The sequence below is a fragment of the Galeopterus variegatus genome, unplaced genomic scaffold (genome assembly GCF_000696425.1).
Source record: "Galeopterus variegatus unplaced genomic scaffold, G_variegatus-3.0.2 Scaffold311, whole genome shotgun sequence".
Classification (NCBI taxonomy): domain Eukaryota; kingdom Metazoa; phylum Chordata; class Mammalia; order Dermoptera; family Cynocephalidae; genus Galeopterus; species Galeopterus variegatus.
Genome location: NW_007726422.1, coordinates 611032 through 633685, shown reverse-complemented (window position 1 = coordinate 633685; position 22654 = coordinate 611032). Strand labels below are relative to the sequence as shown.

Below are 22654 nucleotides of genomic sequence, written 5' to 3'. Positions count from 1 at the left end.
CTAATATCACAACATAAGCACTATTTCTAGAGGAAGGAATAAGACATTATCTAACACTAATATCAAATTTTCAAGTCCCTAACCTCTCTAATTCTTCCTTTATGGGACAGATTGTACTGCAGAGTAGCTTTTGGCTTTCTTCTGTGGCTTCCTGGAAGAGCAAGTTCCCTTCCTGGTGTCCAGTTTATTCTTAAAGCGTCCATCAGAAGGTCTCAGAGGCCAGGCCTGAAGCAGAAACCGTATCTTCTAACACAGCAGATTGCTTTGGTCTTCTCAGGAAAGCAGGAGGTGAGAACATCTTTAAAATGGAGGAAGACCTGGGTGGGGAGGTTGTTTGGGGAAACCAAAGTTTAAGAACACGATTGAAAGTACAAAAGGAGAATTCAAGGACTGCTGACCACCACAGGGAGTTCTATATTGGATACACAGAATAAACATATTCATTCATTTATTTGACCTGTTATGTTCCAGGAATTGCATAAACTTGTTTTCTGTCTCGAGCCAACTGTCAGTAATTTTTTTTTTAGTGCTAGACTTCATAGGGTGTGGTAACATTATTACAAATGCTTAGTTGCTTTGTTTAGTGTTTTGTTAAGAATTGTGTTTAGGATCATGTGAAAATCATTGGATAAGGAGGCATACTTCATTTATATCACAGAAAATGAGCTTCCTTCTAAGATGCCACTAATTTATATTAAAAAGAGGAGACATCTCTAGCTTCTTGAGGTTTTCATATCTGACAGAATATATTTCCACCAATACAGTTTATCTGCTCTCTAGCAAAACAAGTTTATTTAAAGCAGAAACTTTAACTATTGTTTCTCAAAGGACACATAGTAAGCTTACCTCCTTTTCCCCTAGCCTCATCTACTCTCCCCCCAAAAACTAACTCAGCCCCAAATATATCTGCTTTTAAAATAGCTTATGTAGCTCTAAAATACTAGGATAAGTAGGTTTGACTTGTGTGGTAAGAAGTTTTATATGTATTATTATGTTTTCAGTCTTCACTCAGGGGAAAAAAAAGGTTCTGGAAGATAATAATAAAGGGAAGAATAAGAGGAACTCATTCAAAATCACTTCTGCCCTTTCAGTGTGTCCAGTAGGGAAGGTTTACTGCTCAATACGAAAGTCAGCTCTCTGGTTGACACTGTGCTCAGGTCAGGTAGTTCCTGCACTATTACAGAAAAGTTAATTTCCTGTTCTATTTTTTTCCTGAAGCATTTGTGCATGTTGGCTAAATTATTGCTAGATTTCTCACTAGGGAAAAACTAGACTTAGGGCTGAAGCTACTGAAATGCTATGATACTTCCTATTGCTTGTTAGAGAAGCAGTGAAACGTCAAGAGGAAACTCAATTGTGACAGCACAATTTTAGACTCCTGATGCCATTTTGAAACACTACAGCACACTATACTCTCATTTCTTAATGAGAAAAGAAGTATTTTCAGTAATCACATTTATGTTTCATATATGCATTCTTTTCCCAAAAGGCACCAAATACAATGAGAATATTTTAATGATATTCTTTTGAATATGATAATGTTTATTCTCCTGACTTTTATAATCTTATTGTTTTTCAAAGCACTCTCAGCTACAGTGTCTAATTTGATCCCATAGCCTCTCTGTGACAGGGATTGCCATCCCTAGGCCCCAGACTAGAGAAATTAAATGCAAAAAAGTCATTTGCCTGGTCACTTTACTCTTCGTCATTGAAACTGGGACTCCTCATTTCAGTCCTAGGTTATTTCCCTCTCACCTGGAGTTGGACACAGAAAAATCTGTTTCAGATACGTGAAACTTTAACAAGTTGTTCTGGTGGTTTCCAGAAGTTTACACAATCAACCCGACACCACCCATGTTTTCCTATGTCAAAACAAATAAGAAACATCAGGACATTGGAGCAATATTACTGTTTAGGTAAATTCTATTTTATTCCTATAAATTATTTGCTATTGTCAGGTTTTTCTCTTCATCTGACTTTCCCGTCCTGAATTGACCACTTTATCCCAGATCCCTCTTTGGGGTATACTCAAAATACGCTCATGGCAGCAGATAGCAGCTTCAATTTGTCAAGATCAGCTGTGAGGTGTGTTATAAGAAATTTTCTATAAAAAGAATTAAAATATTAACATTTGCGAATAATTTATATTTTATAAATCAGGGAAGAAGTGCTGCATTCCCACTATTTGCAGTCAAACATGCAAATAGAGAGCAGGAGAGGAAGGATCATGTACAACCTTGGAAAGCTGGTGGAACGTGCTTGCATTTGACTGTATCCAGAAGAAAGTAAGCGAGGCCTGCTACCATTGGACAAGCAGCACAGCTTTAAATATTTGCCTGTGCAAAGTGTAATGAAGAAAGCACATAGGTGAGGATCAGCAATATGGACTATATATGCATTCTTGAAACAAATGTAATATAACCCATATTGAGTGCTTATTTTTGAGGTCAGAGCTTAAACCCAGCTTCTTAGGGGCAGGAAGGACACAACTTTATGGAACGTTGACTCTGGGCAACCACCACACTTGATGTTTTCAAACATGTGATTTTATTCAGTTCTTACAAATAGGGCTTAGTTAGTTCCGTTTTTTCAGATAAGAAGGCTGAGGGTTTAGAAATTTAGGTAAAATTTGCCTGTGGTCCTATAGTTAGTAAATGATAACCTGGAATTTGAACTGATGTGTTCCACAACATTCCTGTGATCTATTAGACTTCTTATTTAATACATACACCTACCAGGTTTGAGATTAAAAGCTTTGCTGGAGATAGTTGGGTCTATTCTCATCAGTAATATGCAGAGTTGCAGAGCTTCCCCCTTACCAAGTTGCTCTGATTGGGTTACACTATAAGCAAACTGGTGGAAATTTCTACTGAGAGCCACCAGCTAAGGAATACAGATGCCAGTGGTGGTTATATTTCGGTGCATGTGTTCAGGCTTATTCTGCACTTTAAAATCCATGTGTAATTCTTAATAATTATTTTGGTTCATCTGTTATTTTGGATCATAAATATCCCTAGTGTCCATTAGAAAATTTAATTGAAAGTTGAATAAAATTTTTTTGTTAAGATCCTTATACATAGCAAACTCAATTAATCTTTTATTGCTGTATTCCTTTTTTAACTTCATTCATGATAAGTCAAAATGCTTAGTTTTACATTTTTAACAAGTTTCCACAAAGTACAAAAGTTGATAAAGTATTGTTTAACTTAAAAATTTGCATTTTTAGTATAGTTTCTGTCAGAGAACATAAATTCTGTTTTAGAACTTGAATTCATCCTTTTAGTGACAATGGCTTCCTAGAAAAAATAACCAAAGGAAGCTAAAAGGAAAAACAAAAACAAAACATTCCTTTCACCCCAAAAGGCCACAGACTCAAAGTTGATAACAGGAAGCACTTTTTATAATGTCAGTGTATCTAGTGGTTTCCGTTTCAAAGGTTTATCTTCTATGAGTCTCCAATTCCATTAGTACAAGAAACAGAATTACTCAGAGGGAGAAAGAAGCAGAAGCTATTGCCGCTATCCTGAAAACACAAGAGGGAATAACACCCATAAATGATTAATTCCTCGATACATGGGAAATTGAACATAACTTGTTTAAATATGAACTTCATCAAGACTTCATTAAAATTTATCTAACATAAGCAAGTTTGAATTTGTTTAAAATTATCTCAACGTGAGCAATTTTTCACCTATATGCATATTTCATTATAAAAATTTAACATAGCTCTAATCAACTACCTCAGAGAAATCCACAGGCATTAAATGCTCATCAGGCAGCCAAACTAGTTCCATAAAAGTCGCACACCTCTTAGTATGCAGAAACATCTCCCAAAAGCCTCCTATACATAGACCCCTGTATTTAAATTCCATTAGCATAATTTTAAAATCCATACCTTCAAATTTAATTAATGTATAAAAATGTGTTAAAGGAAAAGCTCAATTTTTAGTAGAATCAAGCTGTTTAAAACATGGAAATTCCTTGGCAGAGAGGTTAGATGATGATGACAAAAAGGACAAGAATAATGGAAAGTGATTAGAAAGGCACAGGGGTTCGGAAAAGTGGTTGTTGTCATTTTTGTTGTTTTTAATATGGTAGATACTCAAGAATGTTTCTAGGATAAGGATCCCAATGAGACAAAGGAATTGAAGATCATAGGAGAGATCATGGATACTGAGGAAGCAAATTCACCGCAGCAGAATGGCATGATGATTATAATGAGCCAGAAGTCCACAAGATGGGACAGAAAGGAGTTCAAGAGCTATTGGTGCAGCAAGAAGTGGAGGGAGGACCTCAGAGTTCAGCAAAGAGAAAAAGAGGGAGAAGACAGAGTTCCTCTCATTTCTTGGCTCCTGCTCTAGAGTTGGCCTTCTCTGACCCTCAAATTCATCATTCCTTTACTTATTCATTCATCGACTAGATATTTATTCAGTGCTCACTTTGTTTCAGATAGTGTTTTGGCACTAGGATGTAGCAGTAAACAAATCAAATAAAGTCTTTGATCTTAAGGAGCTTATAGTCTGTGTAGAGAAATAGACAATAAACAAAAACATAGATATATACTTATTCAGGGTCCAAAATCTTAACTTCTTTTCTCCACTCCCCACCCAACTCCCCTCTCCACATCCCCAGCTATAACATGTTGTTAATCTCAGCATCTCAGACTTAAAAAAAAAAAGATTCAGCAAAACTGAGAACCATGCCCACCGATAAGCAGGAGTGACATAACAACCACCTAAGTTTAGTCTTGATTCTAAGGGTTCAATTTACTGCAAAAAGACAACAGTTTAGAGGCTGGGGGGGGGCAGGGGGGGGCGTAAGGAGAGAAACTCAACAAGGCTTTTATCTCAAATACTCCTTACCCAAGGACTTATATTCATTGCAGTAGCTATTTATTACTGGCATACTTTGTTAATGTCTACAGAGACTACAGAGATAAGTAAGTCCTAAAAGAAATTAAGTAATAATTATTCTGATAGTCAATATTTATTGAATACTTTCTACCTGACAGACATTTCAAGTGCTTTGCATGATTTATTTCATTTAAGCCTCATATTAGCCTTGGGATGTAGGTGATAATATATCCATTTTCAGATAAAGAAACTAAACACTAGAGAGGTCAACACATGGTATTAATTTGACTCCAGAGCTCATATGCTTAACATTTTGCCTTTCCAATTTTATTAGTTTCCTAGGGTTGCCATAACAAAGTACCACAAACTCGGTGGCTTAAAACAACAGAAACTTACTGTCTCACAATTCTAGAGGCTAGAAGCCTGAAATCAAGTTGTCAGCAGTGCCATGCTCCCTTTGAAACCTGTACTGGAATCCTTCCTTGCTCCTTCTTAGTGGTTTGCTGTCAATCTTTGGTGTTCTCTGGCATGCGGCTGCTAAACTCCAATCTCTGCTTTTGTCATCAAATGACATTCTTCCTGTGTGTCTCTGTGTCTTCATACGGCTGTCTTCTTAGATGAACAACAGTCATATTGGGTTAGGGGCCCACTCCACTCCAGCGTGACCTCATCTTAACCAATTATATCTGTGACAACCCTATTTCCAAAGGTCAGGGGTAAGGAGGTCCTTGGGGTAAGGACTCCAACATATCTTTTTTTCTTTTTTTATTGAAACATAATTGTACATATCTGTGGGGTACAACATTGAATATCAATAGCTGTGTGAAATAAGTGATGCTCAAATCAGGATAATTACTATATTTAACATGACACAATATAATCATTTTTTGTGGCCCTTTGCCAATTTCTCCCCTCATTCCCCATCCCCCTCTTCCACCTCTGGTGGCCTCAATTCCATTTTATCATTTTGAAAGTTCAATGAATTATTGTGATTGTATCTTTCGTCCATTCTTTCTTTTTATTTATTTGTTTATGTTTTTTACCTACCACTTATGAGTGAGGACATGCAGTATTCTCTTTCTGTGACTGGCTTATTTCACTTAACATAATTTTTTCTAAGTTCATCCATGTTGCTGCAAATGACAGAATTTCGTTCTTTTTTATTGGCAGAATAGTATTCCATTGTGTGTATATACCTCATTTTTCTTATCCAGTCATCTGATGATGGACATTTAATTTGGTTCCTTCCACCTTTTGGCTATTGTGAATAGAGCTGCAATAAACATGGGAGTGCAGGTATCCCTTTGACATGATGATTTCCATTCCTTTGGGTATACACCCAGCAGTGGAATTGCTGGATTGTATGGCAGTTCTTTTTGTAGTTGTTTGAGAAACCTCCATACAGTGTTCTGTAATGGCTGCTGCACTAATTTACAGTTACAACATTAAACCAACAGTATAGGAGGGTTCTTGTTTTTCTACTTCCTCGTCAGCATTTGTTATTTTCTGTCTTTTTGATTACGTCTAGTCTAACTGGTAGGAAATGACATCTCAAAGTAGTTGTGATTTGCATTTCCCTGATGATTAGCAACGTTGAGCATTTTCTTATATTTTTGTTGGCCCTTAGTATATCTTCCTTCAAGAAATGCCTGTTTAGCTCCTTTGCCCATTTTTAAATTATATTACTTGTTGTTTTACTGTTTAGTTTTTTGAGTTTCTTGTATATTCTGAATATTAATCCTTGTCAAATGCATAGCTTGAAAATATTTTTTACCATTGTATAGGTTGTATTTTTTCTCTGTTAATTGTTTCTTTTGCTATGAAGAAGCTTTTTAGTTTGATATAATCCCATTTGGGTTTTTTGTTGTTGTTGTTGTTGCCTGTGCTTTTGGGGTCTTATTCATAAAGTCTTCAGCCAGTCCTAATTCCTGAAGTGTTTCCCCTATGTTTTCTTTTAGGAATTTTATAGTTTTAGATCTTATATTTAAGTCTGCAATCAATTTTGAGTTCATTTTGGTATATGGTGAGCAGTACAGGCCTAGTTTCATTCTTCTACATATGGATGTCTTGTTTTCCCAGCACTGTTTATTGAAGAGGCAGTCTTTTACCCAATGTATGTTCTTGTTACTTTGTCAAAAATAAGTTAGCTGTAAGTATGTGGGTTGATGTTTTTGTAGTATATTGCTTTTATTGTGTTGAAATATTTTCTTTCTATACCTAATTTGCTGAGTTTGTATCATGAAAGGATGTCGAATTTTGTCTAAAGCTTTTTCTGTGTCTATTGAGTTAATCATCTGGTTTGTATCACACATTTATTGACCTGCATATGTTGAATCATCCTTGTATCCCTGTCATGGATCTCATTGATCATGGTATATAACTTTTCTGTTGCTTTATTCTGATTGCTATTTTGTTGAGGATGTTTGAATCTATATTCATGAAAGATATTGGCCAGTAGTTTTCTATTTTTTTTATTGGTTATGAATATTCATGGTTTACAAAGCTGACCATTACCACTTGTGTCCAAGATATGATGGCCAGATCAATACTAGCAGCATGACCATTAGTAGTTTTCTCTTTTTTGCATGTTAGTGTGGTTTGGGTATCAGGGTGATGTTGGCATTATAAAATGAATATGGGAGAATGGCCTCTATTTCAATTTTTTTGAATAGTTTGAAGAAAGTTGGCATTAATTCCTCTTTAAAAGTTTCATAAAATTTAGCAGTAAAGCCATTCAGTCCTGGGCTTTTCTTTGTTGGAAGACTGCTGATTACTGCTTCAAAGTCATTGCTTGTTATTGGTCTGTTCAGGTTGTCTATTTCTTCTTGATTAAGTCTTGGGAGTTTGTTGTGTCCAGAAATTTATCCATTTCCTTCAGGTTGTCAAATTTATTGTTGTTTACTTGGTTATAATAGTCTCTAAGCACTTTTTGTATTTCTGTGGAATCAGTTGTAATGTCTCCTTTTTCATTTCTGATTTTTGTTATTTAGGTCTTCTCTGTTCTTTTTTTTAATCAACCTAGCTAATGGTTTGTCTATTTTGTTTATCTTCTCAAACAACCAAGCTTTTGTGTCATTAATCTTTTGTATACTTTTTGGGGGTCTCTCTTTCATTCAGTTCTGCACTGATCTTAATTATTTCTTTCCACCTACTAATTTGGGGATTGGATTGTTCTTGTTTTTCCAATGCTTTGAGGTGTAGTGTTAGGTTGTTTATTTAAAATCTTTTTATTCTTTTGATGTAAGCATTTATTGCAATAAATTTCCTTCTTAGTACTGCTTGTGCTGTATCGCACAGGTTTTGGTATGATGTGTCCTTATTTTCATTAATTTCAAGAATTTTTTTTTAATTTCCTGTTTAATTTCTTCTTGGACCCATAGGGCATTCAGAAGCATGTTATTTAATTTCCATGTATTGGTATAGTTTCCAGAGTTTCACTTGTTATTTATTTCTAGTTTTAATCCATTGTAGTCTGAAAAGATACTTAAAATGATTTCAACTTTTTAAAAAATTTTTTGAGACTTGATTTGTGAGCTAACATGTGGTCTATCCTGGAGAATGTTTCATGTGCTAAAGAGAAGAATATATATTTAATAGTTGTTGGATGAGACATTCTGTAGATATCTGCCAAATCCAATTGGTCAAAAGCCTACTTTAAATCCTGTGTTTCTCTGTTGATTTGGTACCGGGATGATCTGTCCAATACTAAGAGAGGGGAGTTCAGGGCCCCAGTTATTATTGTACTGGTTTCTATTTCTTTAGGTCTAATAGTGCTGGCTTTATATATCAGGGTGCTCCAGTGTTGCGTGCATATATATTTATGATTGTTACATCTTCTTGGTGGACCTAAATCTTCATATAATGGCCTTCCTTGTCTCTTTTTATGGTTTTTAGTTTAAAGTCTATTTTGTCTGATATAAGAATAGCTACTCTTGCTCATTTTTGGTTTCCATTTATGTGGTATATCTCTTTTTATCCCTTCACTATTAGTCTGTGTGTGTCTTCACAAGTGAGATGAATCTCTTGAAGGCAGCATATAGTTGGGTCTAGCTTTTTAACCCAATCAGTCAGTCTCTGTCTTTTGAGTGTGGAGTTTAGTCCATTTACATTTAGGATTGTTATTGAAAGGTATTGTCTTACTCTTGGCATTTTATCAGTTTTCACTTGTATGCTTTAAATATTTTGTTCTGTTCTTCCATTTTTATTGTTTGTCTTACATGTTTGTTAGTTTTTAAGTATAAGATTTAGTTTCTTTCTCTGTCTTCTTTTCATTTTTGTTCTACCAATGGGCTTTGTTCATTTTTGTGTATTCATGGAAGTGATTATCATTTTTCATATTCTAGATGCAGGACTCCCTTGAGGACTTCTTCCAGGGTTGGTCTGTGGTGGTGAACTCCTGAAGTTTTTGTTTCGGAAATATGCTATTTCTTCCTCATTTCTGAAGGATAGCCTTGCTAGGTATAGTATTCCTGGCTGGCAATTTTTCTGTTTTAGTATTTTGAATATATCATCTTATTTTCTTCTGACCTGTAGAGTTTCTGTTGAGAAGGCTGCTGTTAGTCTGATGGGGGCTCACTTATAGGTGAGTTGGTGTTTTTATTCTTGCTGCTTTTAGTATTCTCTGTCTTTGAGCTTTGCCAGTTTGACTATAATGTGTCTCAGAGAGGATATTTTGAATTGAATCTGTTTGAGGATCTTTGAGCCTCCTGGACCTGAATGTCTGTGTCTCTCCCTATACCTGGGAAGTTTTCCATTATTTTGCAATTGACTAGGTTTTCAATGCCTTCTCCTTTTTCCTCCCATCCTAGAACACCCATGATTCAGATGTTTGTGCACTTAAGGTTGTCTGCTAGCTCTCTTAGATTTTCTTCTTTTTTTAATCCTTTTTTTTTTTTGGTCCACCAGGGTTATTTCAAAAAGACCATGTTTGAGAACAGAAATTCTTTCTTCTTCTTGCTCTAAACTGCTGCTTAAGCTCTCTGTTGTATTTGTTATTTCATTCAATGACTCTTTGTAAATTTCCTCCTTTATATCTTGTATATTTTTACTCATTTCATTGTGCTGTCTAACTGAGTCTTCTCATATTTCATTGTGTTTCCTTAAGGTTGTTTCTCAGAATTTCTTTTCAGTCATTTCAAGGGTTTTCTGCTCTATGAGGTCTTGTACTTGGGAATTACTGTATTCCTTTGGTGGTGTCATATTTTCTTATTTTTTCATATTTCTAGTATCGCTATAGTGATGTCTGTTCATCTGGTAGAGGAGTTGTTTCTTGTATCACTCTGGAGTGGATTTTGAAGAGACAGCCTTCCTCCTCTTTTTCTAGGTTTCACTGGTGACTCCTTGTATCAATGCATTCAAATGGGTGATGGGCCACATGAATGGTGGCCATGACTGCTACTGTGTTGGCAAGCTGCCCTTGTGGCAGCAGTGGCTGTGGCACTTAGTGTAGTGGACCTCCTCTGTGGAAGTGGTGTTTGCAGCATTCTCCTGCTTTCTGTCAGGCAAGTGAGGGTGCCTGTAACTCCTGCCTAGGTCCCTGCAGATGCTCCTGCTTTCTATCAGGCTAGGGAAACTCCAGCATATATTTTTGAGAGGATGCAATTCAATCCATAATAGCAATGAGTAAAAATAATATATGAGGATGGAATGGAAATAGTTAGAAAGAGCACAGGTCTCAGTCCAATCCTGTCCTCCCTATCAACTTGATGTGTTACTTTAACAGGCACTTTCCTTCTGTGACTTTCATTTTCCTCACTAATGAAAGAGTTGAGCCTAATGATCTCTAACATATTTCTAGTTCTAGCATTCTAATGTCCCTTCACTTTTAAGCAGTTACAATGAAAAATAAATTTTATTAAGGATGTTTAAGCACGCATTTACTTATGGAGAGAAGAGCTGCCACAATGGAGGAGGTGAAATTTCATAGGTTTCAGAATGCTTTAAGAATAATTGTGAAGATTTCTAGAGGCGTTCACCAGGGCAGACTCCCCGCAGGAGACTCCAGACAGAAGTAGAGAGGTTGGCATTTGGAGAATAGGGTTTTTGGGTGGTCTATTGATTACATATAGAGGCAGAGTAAGGGGATGAGACTAGAAAAGCATGTTGGGACGTGCTGGTGTGTGTGTTTCTACTAAATTTAGCAGGCTCGACATTACAACTACTGAAGACTTTTCAGCAGAGATAATATAGGTGTTGTGCATACATAGCATAGAATGTGCCGGCAACTGGAGGGATGACTAGTCTAGTTTATATCAAAATAGTCTTGGTAAGTGGCAATGAGGACACAGCACTGAGATTATAAAAGTAGACTTTAAGATTTTGGAATCTGATTAGCTTTTATCTGGACTCATTTGGGGGACTCGGGAAAAATCCCACTTTATACCAGTCATAAAGGCTTGTGCCAAAATGTTATTTACTAAATTACTCAGTATAATAAAGCACTAAATGTGCATCATGAACTCAGAGAGAAATCAGAAGTCAGAGTCAGAAAAGAGGTACCACATCTAAAGGCAGTATATAACCACAAAGAGGAAATCTAGGTATGGCCAGAAGCCAAGGAGTTGGAGAACAGACTGGGAGGCAACATACGAGTTGAGTTGAATAGGCAGAATGCTGTGGCCTTTACACAATCAGGTAAATATGGTTAATGCTACCGAACTGTACACTAAAAATGCTTAAGAGGGTAAATTTTATATTAGGTGTTTTTCACCACAATTTAAAAAATTTAAGAGAGGGCCGGCCCGGTGGCGCACTGCTACAGTGCGCCGCTTGGGAGCGCGGCGGCGCTCCCGCTGAGGGTTCGGATCCCACATACAGACCGGCCACTCACTGGCTGAGCGAGATGCAGGCGCAACACCGAGGGTTGCGATCCCGTTGCCGGTCCCGGTCTGGTACAGGCGTGACACTGAGGGTTGCGATCCGTTGCCGGTCACGAAAAAAGACAAAAAGGAAAAAAAAACTTAAGAGTATATTTTTAAAGAAAAGAAAGAAACATGAAAAATGTTGTGGCCTTTCTAATTTGGAGTTGGCCATGTGGCTCAGTGGCAGGCCTCAGATTTGATAGGGAGCCAGGCCAGATGGCTTTGGCGAGAGACAAAGTGTGGGAAAGAAACAAGAAATATCAGTGATGACCCAAGGTTTAACCTATGCATCCAGGAGAACGGGGGTAGGATGGGGAATGTGGGCAGGACTCGGTCCTATTCACCTACTCATGGGAGTAGAGAGGTCAAGAGGGGTTATTGATTTGGGCATGAAAACTTTGAGAGAAAATGATTTGAGTTTTTGTATTTTGTGAACTATTCTAGAAAAGATAACCAGAAATTGAGGATGCAGGTAATGAGTGATATGTCCCAAGCTGAAAATGAGCAACAGGCAAAGTTAATACATTCATCAAGGAAAAGAATAAAACAATTAAAGGAACTAAGCTTTGGTGTGTCTATCTTTATGACAGAGAGAGAAAATGAACCCTGAAAGGAGACCACAAGTTATTGAGAGAGGTCAGAGAATAACCCTGTTGCATCATGGAATTCAAAAAGGGAGTTTCAAGAAAGAGTTGTTGCCCGACAGTGTAAGAAAGTTCAGGAAGAAAGAATGTGGATTGAAAATAGCCCATTAGATTCGGTAGTCAGCAGGTCACCGAGAAAGAAGCTTCAGTAGAGAAGACCAAATGCAAAGATAAGAAACGGGTGGGGTGTCCAGGGACTGCATGCACAGAGGACCAGCTGCAGTTTCTCTGAAGGGAAGCAGAGAGACAGGGAGCACATTACCTTAGGTAGATTGCCAGGCATGAGAAAGGATATTGTTGTTTTATCAGTTCTAAGCATGTTTATTGGCCAAAGAAATGGTTTACTGGAAAGGTTTGAAATTGACAATATTATAAGTAATGGAGGGTAACTGTGGAGCCAGTTCCAGAAAAGGTCGAAAAAGGGGGTGTTCGAGAATATATGCGGAAAGTAAGATTTGGCAAAGAAGAGGCATTTTGAAACAGCATCCTAACTGGTCTCCCTACCTTCAGCTCTCCTCTGCTCCTGTCTGTTCTGCAGTGGGTGCTTTGGAGTGTTCTAACATATAAATCTTTTCATGCTATTCTTTGCTTAACATCCTTCAGGAATTCTCTGTTACGTTCCATATAGAATCCAGACTCCTTATCATGTGCACATTTCTAACATCAAGACCCAGGTGAACTTTCTTTCTTATGTATTTGCCTTCCTTCTTCCTTCAGTGCCACATAGACATAAAGACACACACACACACACACACACACACACACACACACTGCATAATAAATACTTTGAATTATCCAGTTGTGTCAAGCTATGTAATTTCTTTTTTGCATGTGTGGGTTTTTCTACCTGTAATACTTTTTTCTTTCTCTACCCTCCCTAGCTCCTTCTCACCTTTCAAAAAGGAGTCATGTCATTATCAGTTTTCTAGCACTGTTAATTTACTTGTCTATTTCACAGTGGCTTTTATTTCTGTACCTCTAGTATCTCATAAAGAGCCTGGCACATACAAATTGCTCAATAAATATTTACTAAATGAATGATAAAATGAAAGAAAGAATGAATGAAAAGGATCAGGAGAAGAAAGGGTAAAAATGAAGTGAGTTTTATGTTGTTGTTGTTTTTCATTTAAAGAGGAGGCTTCTCAGTGAGATAATTACAAAATTTTTATTTAAAGAAAGGGAGGCCATTTTCCAAGAGTGAGAGCACACTTACACATTTTTGGTGGATTTTTAGAAAGCAAAATTATCACCACTACTGTATCAGTAGTTACTAGATCACCTTTCCTCCTCTACCCTTCTGGTGGGCATTCCTCAGGCCACTGTTGTGATCATAAAGCTATGGACACTGGTTTCACCACCTCTGCCACTGCAGACCTGGGAGCTCTTACTCACAGCACTGTTTGAAAAGGAGGAACCACCTCACCTTTGCACCTGCAGGACATCCACCAAAGTTCTGGCTTCCCCCATGGCTGCCCTCAGAATGCAAGTGACACTGCCTGTAAGTAGCATGGGATAGACTCCAACCAACAAAAAGATGGAGAGGAGGCTATCAGGAGATAAATTGCTTGTCCTTCCTGCCCCTTTCCTCCAATGCCAGTTCTGAGAGGGGGTAGTTGAAGACAGCCCCTCTGGTTTGCTCTCTCTCCTTCACCTTTTTTCTTCCCCACTCTTGTATCCGTGAGATTGCATTCTCCAGTAAAGTGTTAGCAGGTAAGTGATTGCCTCAGGCTCTGTTTCTAGAAAACCTGGGCTACAAAAGTAATTTTTAAGAAATTTTCAAATGTTAAATATATTATTTACTGTTAGAAATGAATTTGATATGTTTAATGAGAACATTCACTTATTGGCCTTGGGCTGTGTTTGGATCTTGGAGAGAGTAGAAGTCACATATAATAGTCTCTGAAAGAGAAGGAAGAGTCAAGAAGAAATGGAAAATGAACAGTCAAGCAACAGTCAAAAAAAATAGTAGTTCTCATTGTGGAGCCATCAACAGGAGATAATCAGAAACACATGGCCATGGTGAGTATAAATGTATTCCCCAAATAGCAAAGTTTCCATTAAAGGAGCACATTCTAAGGAGATTTTCCTCCATTGTGCCTGCTTATAATTTAATGTGCTTCCTGTATTATGAAATGTTAAAGTGTTAATTCCATGAAAATAGATAAATCTACTGAGTGACCTACTTCAGTGAAGACAACACAACTATGTTTATATACTAAATCAAAATAATTTTAAGACTTGGCAGATTATCAGACAACATTCAAACAACTAAAGTTGGGAGAAAACCCAGAAGAAATGACAAAAGTACATCTGCTTAGCAAGGCCCTTTGGAACATTCAAATGGAAAAATGAATTAAAATTTGGCCAGAAAGAGGGAGAGTACTTCCTCACTATGGAAAGTTGGCATATACTATACCATGGTCTCAATCAGTACTGAAAAGAGCTTTAGACATGAACCAGATCCCAATTGTAAAGGTGTATAGACAAAGTTACCCACCTTCAAATATTTGCTACTACAGAACTCTCTGTCACTGGGCTGATAAAACACAGAAGGTCTTTTGGAAACAACTGCAACCAAAAAGACTGGGAAATACTTATCACTTACTCATCAATGAATGAAAACTCTGATTTGATAAATACTCAGTGAGTACACTTTGGTTTCTGAATGTTTATCCTTGCAGACACCATGACATTTCCTGAAACAGTTCTTTTAACAGTTCTTTAAGTTTTTTTCGTTTTAGGTTTATAAATTCAGAATCAATTTACACATTCTGATAGGCAGTTAGTTTAATATTTAAATACACTGGTTGTTAATTATTTTTAGTGGGTTTTAGCATGTATTTAGTTCTGAATATCGAACAGAAATCAATAATTTTTTTCCAGAGATCTGCACATACACATACATACAACTTTTTGCATAAAATTTGGGGGGTTTATAATCATTTTATACATCCAAATAGATTCTGGAATCCATGAACCATAGTTCAAAACCAGCTGTTTTAAGTAACTTTAAAGAACACTTCTAGCAAAGATGAATGGACTCAAGTAAGGGAAAGCTCTAATAACACAAATATTTTGGTTTGCCAATAAAAGTAATAAAAAATCCAAAATTTTTAGATAGAAAAAAATGCTACTTCTATAAAATACCTAAAAGCTAATTCTAAGTCTTTATGAAAACTACATAGCATCTCATCTCATCAATTTTTTTTTTTTTAATGAACTCCTTAAGTAACTATTTTGAGAATGGGCTATACTGTATGTTGAAGTAAATTTCTTACTTCAATTTAGCTATCTGAAAGAATATGTAGTCATTTAAAACTGGATTATTATTAGATTCCTTTTTGGAACATATATTACAAGTAGAATTAATTGTATCCGGTTTTAGCTAATGTCTACATGATACTTTCGTCCTAGCTTTCTTCCCATCTCAAATAAAAATTGGCTCTAAACCAGTGGCTGCCACAGATTAAAAATGGAGGCACATGGCTAATGTTTGGGATTCAGTTTTCATATTCAGTTTTCCAGACTACAATTGTGAATTTAGAATCTTGCTTATGGTTAAAATATTTAAGACTATGAATCATTTGGTAACTAAAATCATCATGTGTTTGGCATTTTGGGTGAAGAAAATTATAGAGTAAATATTTTACACTGGTAGCCAATAAGTTTCTGATGATTTATAAGTAACAGGAGATTGAAAGTTGAAATGGAATTTTCTATGACAGTTGACAAACAACAGTTAATACATGCCGTAACTACCAACAAAGCAGGAATTGCATACAGGTAAGTAGGGGAGTAAGAAAAGCTGTAAGTTAATGAACAAAATCTTTTTGTCCAACGTTCTAAGTAAAAGATTTAGGCACTTAAAAGCAATACTATCTCAACTATTTTTAAAGAAATTGTATTTATCAATATTAAAAACTAACAAGAAGTGACTGCACAAGTCATAATTTACCTCCATCATAAATTCGATGTATTGAAAGAAAGAAAAAATGCAAATAAGAATTAATGCTAATATGAGTGAACAAAAAATACATATATTTTAATTACTTTATAGCATCTAAAAATTGACTCGCACTTTCAGCTGAAGTTTCTTCTTAAAGTGTTTCCAGTCATACTATCTGCTATTCTTTGCTGAAAGATATTTCTCGGTCAAGATGTATCTTAACATTATTGATAACAAATGAAGTCACTCATTTAAAAGTTTTCAAAGTTTCTTTGTTTTAATCTAATATTATTTTGTATTTCGATAAGTTCTTATAGTTGTGGTGTCAACAATTATTATGAGAGCTTTGATTTTACTTTTGTTTAGAGCATCAGTCTTACAGTAGGATCCTAGCAGATGGATTTCTATTTTTCTGTGACAGCACCTTATCATAATGCTGGCCACGTGGCCTACCTAAACATCTTTCAGTGTCAGTCATCTTATCCATGAAGTAATGACAATCATACCTACTATACTTATCTCACAGTGTTATGATTCTGAAATGAAATAAATAAAAGAGTTTTTTAAACAAGATGATGGTGGCACTGGAGGTGTTGGTAATAATGGTAGCAGTAGTGCTGGTTTTTCAAGATAATTCTCTGAACGATAACCAGAATTATAAGCTCTACCTAAATCTATTGTAGATAAAAGATACTACTCATAAATTCCCAAATTATCTTACTATGGTACTACTTGCTGTAGCATAGAATTCAGTGACTTTGTCACCATGTTTTTTTGTTTGTAGTTTTTTTTTTTTTTCCTTTTTCTTTTTCTTTCTTACAGTATGGTTTTAAAGGTCATCATTTTACCGACAGGCATAAACAGAGTGGTATATTAAAATAGAAACTCAGCGTGTTTTTTGTATTTTGTGTTTTTTTTCAACACTTGACAAGTAAGATTAGTGAAGTTAACCTGAATAGGATCAGTATGGAATAGTCTCTATTTCCTTAATTCTATAAACAATAAAACACAGTGCGTCAATTGTTTTGAAGAAACGTATTCTTTTAAGTGCTTCAGAAATAAATATTTGCTTTAGAAATATGATCGCCAATAAATAATGAACACAGTTTTAAAATGGAATTTTGGAGTATCGTTGGGTCTGGAATGGTCTAAGCACTCATACTGACTGCCTTGAGGAAAGGGACACAATGTTTATCAAATTTTTGAATCTTTGATGTTTCTGAACTGTAAATCCTCAAATCTTTTAGATTCCTAATATTTTTTTAAAAAATCACATCAGTCACCATTTCTCCAAACTGTCCATTTAATTCTGCTAAAATGAAGTGAAATGCTAACAGATAAAATAATGGCCCAAACTTTCCAGAAGTAAATATAAGGGTTGCAGCTTATGTAATAATGTGTTTCCCTGTCATCAGGTCACTCTGGGCTGTTTATACTCTGGATCCCTTTCAGACCTCATGAAAGTTAATTTTAGTTTTACAGAAACGACAGAGAGAGGCAGATTGCTGTCTTTGCAGAAATGGTTTCAGTTAAGCTTAGGAGAGTCTTACCTTTCTGATTTCCTGTGCATTACTGGAGAGAAGGAAGCACTGTCTGTCCAGGGAGAATCCTTTCTTGCATCCACTTGCCTGGGTTTCAGTGAGTGTGGGGGCGGCAGTCCCAGGGACATTGGCTGTGAGCTTCCTCGTCCCTCGGAGTGTCAGGGTCTGGTAGAAGAGACAGATTGCCACCACCAAGCCCACCAAGAAGGGCCGGGGGCAAAATCGCCGACGACAAAGGGACACTGGGCGACAGAACATGACCAGCTCAGCTTCACTTGGCCCCTGTCCACGTTGACAGAAAAGTCATAGCAGCTATTTTTTTTTTTGTCAGCATGAAAAATACAAATCCGTCTTCTTTTTCCACGACTTCAGTCAAGTTTGCTCCATCTCCGTTTGAGAACTTTCCGAAGGGTCCTGCCAAAGAATCATAGGTCCCAAAAGTCTGAGGCGGTTAATAAGAGCCCTTCCATGGATGACTGCAAACAGTGCCTGACCTGGGTTAAAAAAAGACATCAAAATAATAATAGTTGTAACGCATAACCTGAGAGTACCCCAGGCTGTCAAACCGTTGCTTCCGGCGATGCCTTATTTTCACAACATCCTTAAACTCACAGAAAAGGAGTCCCGACTCTGCCTCAGCGTATAGGAAAAGAGAAAGCAGCAGCAGAGTAAACCTGGAGTCTGCAGAGCAGTGGGTAGAGCCGAGAGCGCCTGCAGCACAGCTGGGCGCGGGCCAGGTGGCCTTAGCGGTGCCTCATTTTTCGCCCGATCTTAAAGCAGTCCTGCTTTCGGCCTTTTATGCGTCTGAACTGCTTCCCTTCGTTCAGTGTTAAATGGCCACTTTGCTGTAAGCATTCACGGCTTTTAACATAAAAGGGGAACAAGCGGTTTGAATGGACACGGTATGTCAGGGTTTTGCTTGTATTTGTTTCATTCCGTTTCAAGTTCAAAGTTCTGTGTACTTACTCAGTTTTTATCCTTGCAGCCAGAAAAAAAGTTTCCATGATCCCCTAATGGGCTGCCGATCAAAACCACTCAGAAGGAGACACGCAGCCGTGTGACTCCAGTTCACCTCACCCACACGGACACGCACGCACGCGTCTGCTGCACACCCGGCCGGGAGCCCGGGGACCTCGGCCACCCAGCCGGGCCCAGCGGGGCGGAGCCAAAGCCCGGGGCTCCTCCGGCCCTCGGGGGCAGCCCGAGCCGCGCCGTCAGCTCTGGATCGGAAACGGGGGGCTTCCACACACGGCAAACAGCCGTGTTCATTTCCCCTGAAGTGGGGCTGCCGACCAGAGCGGCAGAATTTAGAAACATAGTTGATGTCTGGTCCCCTGGGGAATTTCTTTTTCCTAACACAGCGTTGGAAAAACAAGTAGCCCTTAGTCAATTGATGGCAAAGGTCGAGGGTGATTCTAAAGCAGACTCCAGAAGTGAATGGAGGGGTTCTTCACTCGAGGGAATTGTGGTTACTCTTATGAGGATAAGAGGGTGAAAGCACTGTCTGGACCTCAGATGAGGAAACCCTGCTGTACGCACCATGATAACTCGAAGTCGTCTCTCTGCTTTAGGACCGAACTCAAATCACAGTTATTATTACTCCATTCCTGGACTGATAGCTGGGTCTTCCAAAGGCTATCCGCCTGACACTTTGCTCTTAAAGTAAGTAGATTGTTGCAGGTGATGGGGAAAACTTTTGTCCAGCAGAAAGGGGCACACAGCGGGCTTTGTCCAGAATTCAGCTCAGTTCAATTCTATACGGATGGTCACAAGGACACTGCTAGTAGTGCAATTCTGCAAACTCCGTCCACTTTTGCTGGGTCAGCCGAGGGAGCGTTAAGGGGAAAGGAAATCCGTCTTGCGCATGTTGCTCTCTCTCCCAGTCCTTGCTTTGCGAACTCTGGGTACCAAGGACTGGCTTAGACTCATAGCAGACATTCTTCAAAGGCTACAACCTAACTTGTTTCTAAGTCAAAGTCGTTCTTGTGGACCGAGATTCTCCAGCGAGGCCACACCCCTAGAGTGAGCCCATCCCATAGCCCGCTACTGTCAGTAGCTTACATTTTGTGAGACGGAGCTCCCCCTAGGGGTGCCCAGCTGTTGTAGATTCAGAGAAATGGGCATCTGGAGTTCTTGCTTGTAAGAAACTATTTTAGATTTATCCCAAGTCCTTGCATGCATCCCTTCCAGTGAGTCTAATATTATTTGATTTATAGATTCAGAGTCCTCAATCCCATGACAAATTAACAAGAAGTGAAAAATGAAGCAGCTCTTGACGTTTAGAAGCCAAGAGAGTTTTAAGAGGAAATGGCTAAACAATACTGTTTCTGGGCATAAAGTTTTAGTGAATGCTATGTGATTGGAGAGATAATAGGAATTATTGTATCTGTAAATTGGAATGGTTCCTGTGCTGATGAAACCCAGGGTGTGACAAAGATGTTTACTGGGTGAGAAGGAATAGGCAGGCAGTTCTATTTACGTAACGAGTCTGGAAAAACGAGGAGTTTGAGGAATCTAAAGGGTCATTTTTATGCATTAAATTGTTGACTACAGGAGAAAGAGTACTTAGCTGCTAAAATAAAAGTGCCTTTGGGTTAGGAGAAGTAAAGACAACAGCATTGAAATTTTTAGGAAGATGCTATAGCCGGACTTCAAATAATAGGAATCAGGAAGAAGGTGGAAAATTAGCATTTCAGAAACAATTGAAGAACCCAATTCTCCATCTTAACCACTGAATCCGAAGGAGTGGGAAAAGACAGCAGATAAAGGGATATTAGCAGGAGATAGAAAAGTGAGTAAGAAGGTGCAAAGAAGAGGTGGGAAAAAGATACAGCAGGAATTATCACCAAATAGACTAAGGGGATCCACAGACAACATCTGATTTTAGAGTTAAGCCTGTGTAGATCTGAATCACAGCACTGCCTCTTATCAGCTGTTCTCAAACAAAAGACTTAAGTCTCAGCTTTTTTCATTTGTGAAATTAGGATATGAATTCTTCCTTTGAAGTGTTGTTGGCACAATTCGATGAGATAATGTATGGAAAATACCTAAGCATTCCGTGAACATTTGTCGGATGAAGGTGTGTTGAGTGCATGTCCGTTAGGTTTTGGATCCTGTGGCTGTGCTCAGTTCTCCCTGAGCTTACAGTGTGGTGTGGCATCAGACGTGTGAACAGATAATTATCAAATAATGGGCTTGGGGAACACATAAGCAGCAAAAGCTAACACGAGCAGTTAATATTAGTTCTCTTCCCTTTAGTCTTGAGGTCCAGATGGGTGGCAAATGCTGGTTTGGGAGGAAGAGGTCACGGGTAGTGTGAAAGTGAGCAGGTGGAAACTACACATGGGAGGTGTTTCTGAATAGTAGGTTAGACATATTTGAGTGGAAGCCTGAGTAGAAGCGTGTGTCAGAGTCTGAAGGAGTCAGGACAGGGAATAATAAAGACAGAATAAGTTGGTTCCATGAGGAGAATGGGAGGGTAAACATGCAGTAGGGCTATGAACCTGTAGATCTGGCAGTGTTTCGGACTGAATGCTTTTGTGCATATAGTTTCATAAAGTACCCTCTGCACTAAGTGATTTCAGTATTGGAGGGCCTATATTTAAGCAGCACTAACCTGAGACGATAGAGTGACAGACCTTTCAGAATCTTATAATTTCAAGGTTGGACAAAACACATCTTCCTCCCCAGACTTCCCAACACAAAATATACTCTCCTATCACATATATGTTTCATTTTGGTTTTCGGTGTGGAGTGGGGGTGGGAGGAGAGTATGCACTCAAATAAGAGTGGTTTGAAGCAGGCGTTTCTAAAAATTTATTTTATTTTTTTAAACTAGAAGAATAAAGGTATGTATAACAGAGAAGATCCCAGTGTAGCAACAGGGGCTTTGGGAAAAATAATATACCTCTCTGAATTTCAGCTTTCTCATAATATAGGGGCTTCAGTGATCAACAGATGACCTCAAAGGTCACCAGAGGTTTCAAAAAGTTATGTTTCTAGGAATACTTTTTGATGTGGATTTCCTCTGCTGTAATCCTCGGATTCTGCCTCCCTTGGTTTCCTGCAGGGGACAGCCTTTCTTTTTAAAGAAGGCTTCTGACCATGGTGATGTAAAATCCAGATGTAGCTACTAGTGGTAATGTTGCAAATTAAGTCCTGGAAGCGCTGTCAGCAATGCCGAAACACTTGCCTTCCAGCACTTCTTACCTAGAAGTTTGACTGCCCGCTTCTCAGCTCCTACCACCTTTCATCTAATGCTGACTCTAGAACTTTTACCATAAGCTCTGAATACAAGATGATGTTTTCAAATCATGAATCATATAGTGAATCTTTCTTATGCAGAGACATCATCCTGTGTGCTGTGGAAAACAGAAGAAATATAACAAATACTATAAATGACTGAAATATAACAAACACACTGATGAGCAGGATAACTGAAGTAACAGACAACCTTAAAATCTCAGTGGCTTGATATAATACAAGCTCATTTCTCATGCATACCATTTTTCAGTGTCAGTTTCTGCTAAGAGATTTGGCACCCAGGGTTCTTTCACCTGGTGGCTTTTCATAGCCTAGAATCTTAGATACCTGCGGACTCCTCTGAATCCCACTAGCAGACAAGAAATGAGAAGGAAATGGTGGATTGTGTGGGAGGTCTTTTAGGGGCCAAGCTTTAAACTATCACATATTCTTTGTCTCACCTTCTATTGGCCAGAGCGAAGACAAATGGACACATCTACCGGAAATTGATCTGGGAAATGAGGTCTAGCTACACGCCCAGGAGGAAAAGAAGGTAAGGCTGATAAAC

At 38.0% G+C, this 22654-nt stretch overlaps 1 protein-coding gene across 1 annotated transcript in view; it reads right to left on the bottom strand.

Moving 5' to 3' along the window:
- Nucleotides 1-18675, bottom strand: part of LOC103586167 (cadherin-like and PC-esterase domain-containing protein 1) — a 97428-nt gene extending 78753 nt beyond the window's left edge. Inside the window, exon 1 of the mRNA XM_008567342.1 lies at nt 17854-18675. Coding sequence (XP_008565564.1) covers nt 17854-18102 — 249 coding nt within the window. The 5' untranslated portion in view covers nt 18103-18675. The remainder of the gene's footprint in view (nt 1-17853) is intronic.
- Nucleotides 18676-22654: the final 3979 nt, after the last annotated feature.